The sequence below is a fragment of the Mesoplodon mirus genome, assembly GCF_964341445.2.
Source record: "Mesoplodon mirus genome assembly, chromosome: 4".
Lineage (NCBI taxonomy): Eukaryota > Metazoa > Chordata > Mammalia > Artiodactyla > Ziphiidae > Mesoplodon > Mesoplodon mirus.
This window is the reverse complement of record NC_138979.1, coordinates 160,518,529-160,523,046: the sequence shown is the minus strand read 5'-3', so window position 1 is coordinate 160,523,046 and position 4,518 is coordinate 160,518,529. Positions and strand designations below refer to the sequence as shown.

The 4,518-nt window shown below is 51.2% G+C and overlaps 1 protein-coding gene across 1 annotated transcript; it reads left to right on the top strand.

Annotated features, from left to right (window-relative positions):
- Positions 1-785: 785 nt before the first annotated feature.
- Positions 786-3,572, top strand: SYNDIG1L (synapse differentiation inducing 1 like; the record flags this gene model as incomplete). Its single annotated transcript, XM_082618191.1, has 3 exons — positions 786-1,205; positions 3,135-3,275; positions 3,414-3,572. 3 exons carry the CDS (start codon positions 786-788, stop codon positions 3,570-3,572), a joined length of 720 nt encoding a protein of 239 aa, XP_082474317.1.
- Positions 3,573-4,518: the final 946 nt, after the last annotated feature.

Here is a 4,518-nt window from a genome sequence, read left to right as displayed (position 1 = left end):
CCCTACACAGCCGTAAGGAAGGCTTCAGGACCCAAATCTCATCCTCTCACCCCTGCCAAGATCCCTGAAGGCCCCTTAGACCTAAACGGGGTTGCACGGTCTGGGCCTGCACTCCATCTCACACCTTCCTCTGTACCCTGAGCCACACCAGCCTTCTCTCAGCTCCCTTGCCTACCATCCTTTATTCGGCCTCTCCGCGAAACGTGTCCCCCCTCCCCTCACCTTGTCAGCTCATCTTCCTTCAGATCTCGGTTCAAAAGCCTCCCCTGCGCCTCTGTGTCCGTTCTATCCATCGTACATTCTCACACCCTCTGCTGTACTTCTCCTTCAGGGCAGGCGTTTTCTCCACCAGTTGTAAGCTCTGGAAGACAAAGTGTGCATCTTTCTTCCTCTCCCCGCTTCCCGCCCTTCTCACCATCGCATCCCCAGCATCTGTCCAGTGCCTGGCCATCGCTGATGCTCAATAGCTATGTGTTGAATGGATAGATGAATGAACCAACTCTATGAGGTAAGTACTGCTGCTGTCCCTAATCTGCAGACAAAGAAATGGAGATTCTGAGGAGTTGAGTGGCCAACTCAAGGTCCCGCGGCTGGCCGGTGGTACAGGCAGGGTCTAGAGCAAGTCAGACTGCAGAGTCTGTGCTCTTCACCACTTCTGGTCCTGCATCCAGAATGCCGGCCTCAGTGTCTGTCTTGCTCTCCCAGCAGGCTCTCTGAGGACTGCTCAGCTGGCCACCAAGTCCTGAGGCTCTGGGGCTCTCCTCCCCAGAGCTGCCCCCAGAACCATGGAGAGTCTGAGTGAGCTACAGAATCCACTGCTGCCTCGGGACCCCGCACACCTCCATGGCCCCTACCCCTACCCCGAGGCTTCTCCCGCCTGGCCGTGCAGGGAGAAGATCTACTCCTACCTCCTGGGTGGTGCTGGGCCTGCTCACGCCCACCAGCTCCTGGACCCAGGATCCCTGCAGCTGGCCGTGGAGGCCTGGTACAGGCCCAACTGCCTCCTGGGGAGGGACAAGGTCAAGGAGCCCAGGGCAGACAGCTGCGAAACCAGCTTCACAGAGAGCAGGGAGCCCCCCGCTGGGCCAACGGAGCGGTCCACAGAACCTGGCCAAGTGGAAGAGGATGTCACCATCCAGACTGTGTCCTACGGGGTTCAAGAGGAGCTCCAAGGCCAAGAGGACGACCAGGAGGAGGAGGAGGAGGTGAGTATGTGTGTTTAAAATGCAGATACTTGGGCTCACCTCCAGGTGTTGAGATTCTGTAGGCCTGGCTTAGGGTCCAGGAATCTGTATGTTACTAAAGAAGAGGCACCTCTGACACAGGTGCTATCTACACTTTGAGAAACGTTAACTTGGGCTATTTAATTTTTTTAAGATTAACTGCATTAGGGTATCTTTTTTATTGAAGTATAGTTGATTTACAATATTATGTAAGTAGGTGTACAACATAGCGATTCACAATTTTTAAGGGTTATGAATATTTAATTTTTTTTTTTTGCGGTACGCGGGCCCCTCACTGTTGTGGCCTCTCCCATTGCGGAGCACAGGCTCCGGACGCACAGGCCCAGCGGCCATGGCTCACGGGCCCAGCCGCTCTGCGGCATGTGGGATCTTCCCGGAGAGGGACACGAACCCGTGTCCTCTGCATCAGCAGGCAGACTCTCAACCACTGCACCACCAGGGAAGCCCGAATATTTAATTTTTAATAGCACATTTTGTTCCTGTTTTTTTCCAGCTCAATCGAGAGATAATTGGTATATAACATTGTTTAAGTTTAAGGTGTATAAAGCCATGATTTGATTCATGTACGTATTACAAAATCTTTACCACAATAAGGTTAGTTAACACATCCTTCACCTCACATAACTACCATTTTGCTGTTGTTGTTATAGTGAGAACATTTAAGATCTACTTTCTTAGAACTTGCAATTGTACGATACGTTATTGTTAACTACAGTCACCACGCTGTATTAGATCCCCAGAACTTATTCCTCTTATAACTGGAAGTTTGCACTCTTTAACCAATGTCTCCTCATTCCCCCCACTCCCCAGCCCCTGGCAACCACCAATCTGCTCACTGTTTCTATGAGTTCAGCTTTTTTAGATGCTACATGTAAGTGAGATCATACAGTATATGTCTTTCTTTGTCTGACTTATTTCACTTAGCATAATGCATCAAGATTCATGTTGTCCCAAATGGCACGATTTCCTTCTTTTTATGGCTGAATAATATTCCATTGTAGGGCTTCCCTGGTGGCACAGTGGTTAAGAGTCCGCCTGCCAATGCAGGGGACACGGGTTCGTGCCCTGGTCCGGGAAGATCCCACATGCCACAGAGCAGCTGGGCCCGTGAGCCATGGCTGCTGAGCCTGCGCGTCCGGAGCCTGTGCTCCACAACAGTGAGAGGCCTGCGTACCGCAAAAAAAAAAAAAAAAAAAAAGAAAAAAGAAAAAAAAAATTCCACTGTACATATATAGATAGATAGATGATAGATGATAGATAGATAGATAGATAACATTGTCTTTATCCATTCATCCATCCATCTATGGACTTTTAAACTTTGAGGAAAGTTCACCTTGTTCTTGTTTTCTTAATTATATAAGTAATTTAAAGTCAATATAGAAAACCATTCAAAGATAACTATTATTTTAGTGGATGATCTTCCAGTCTTTTTTACTTATGTGTTTTTTTCCTACCCTACTCCCCAAAAGAGATCTTGCTATACACAGTTCTATATCAGAAACTTTCCTCTTTAAGCAACGTATTTCAGTTTTGCTCCACGTAATCTAATATTTTCTACAAGGTGATTTTTAGGGGTTACATGGTATCCCATTGTAGGTTCTTCCATCAATTATTAACCCAACCTCCTGGTCATTGGGTGTTGAGATTGTTTCTAATCTTTCACAATTACTATCCTATGATGAACGTTCCGGTACGTGTATATTTGTATTCTTTCCTAGTGATAAATTCCTAAGGGTGGAATCACTGGGCCGTTCACTGTCAAAGCTCTTGGTAGAGAGTACCGAGCCCAACCCACACTCCCACTAACAACAGGTGGTCTTCCCGTTGCCCCACATCACTGCCAATGGGTGATCCTGGGCCAGGTCACAAGAACCCACTCATGTTTTGCAGAGTGATGCAACCTCGACAGAGAGTGAAAGTGAAGACAACTTCCTTACGCTGCCTCCCAGGGACCACCTGGGTCTCACTATCTTCTCCATGCTCTGCTGCTTCTGGCCACTGGGCATAGCTGCCTTCTACTTCTCCCAGGGGGTAAGAGCCCGTGGGGCCCAGGGCTTCTGCTTTGGCCACCCCGCTCCTCTGGGGGGCCTGGGGTCAGGGCCTGGAGGGCTGGGGCTGTTTTGCTGGTCGTGGGGATGCTCCCTTTCATCAGCGCCTCTCTCTCCCTAGACCAGCAAGGCCATCTCCAAGGGGGACTTCCGCCTGGCCAGCACCACCTCCCGCCGGGCCCTATTCCTGGCCACACTCTCCATCGCCATCGGGGCTGGTCTCTATGTGGCCGTGGTGGTAGCCCTGGCAGCTTACATGTCCCAGAATGGCCACAGCTAGTGGCCAAGAAGTCCTGGCATCCTGACTCCCCGCTCCACCTGAGGAGGCAAGGGGGGTTGGGGTAGCAGACTCTCTGGGAAGTGCTGGCCCCTGAAGACAACTCATGAGGATGGTTTATTGGGAGGAGGCCTCCCAGGCTGCAGCCTGAGGGGTGCAACCTTCACTTCTTCCTGCCTATTGCAACCAGCCTAAAGCAGGGCTGGGAGCATCACTCTCCAGCCCAGTCTATATTGGGAAGCAGGAGAGGGTAGGGCTGCCCACCTGGCCATCCAGGCAGGGCCTCCTTCTAGCTGGGAACTCTCCGCATTCTGCTTATTTCCTAAAGGGTCTCCTGCCCTGCAAGCACCCCACTACCTGACTCTGTTAACCTCTCCACAGAGAAAGAACAGATTACAGGGAGGGAAAGGGATGCCTGGGGAGAAAAGGAGCTGACCTGGTCCTTGCAGCCCAGGAATCTCCACCTGGGACACCCTGACTTTCCCCAACTCCACTCTCTGGCTCATGATGCCCAGACCTCAGCCAGCCAAGAGGGAAGTACATAGAGACATAGGGACCCCTTGGTCTTTCTGGTTCTGGTGGGTGCTTACCTCTCATTGGGCTTGTAAGATAAGACAGTGTAGATTCTAGGCAGAGAAAGGGACATCTCGGGTGTATAAAGTCTGTACTGAGGGCAGGTTCTTGGAGCGTCTCTGTGCAGGAACGAAAGGCAGATGAGATGACACAAAGCCTGGAGGGCCCTGGAATAGTGTTGCCCCTGTTCCCCCAACATCCTTTTCTAGGCTCCTCCCGGGGGGCTCTGAGCTGGCACCATCCCAGGTAGAGAGAGAGTGCCATCAGCCCAGCAGCCACTGAGCTCAGGACCCTAGATGCAGCCCTGTGGGAACATAGCGAGGAGACCCTGAGTAGTGAGTGAAATGAGAGGAGGGACACAGGCCTGGCATGGCAG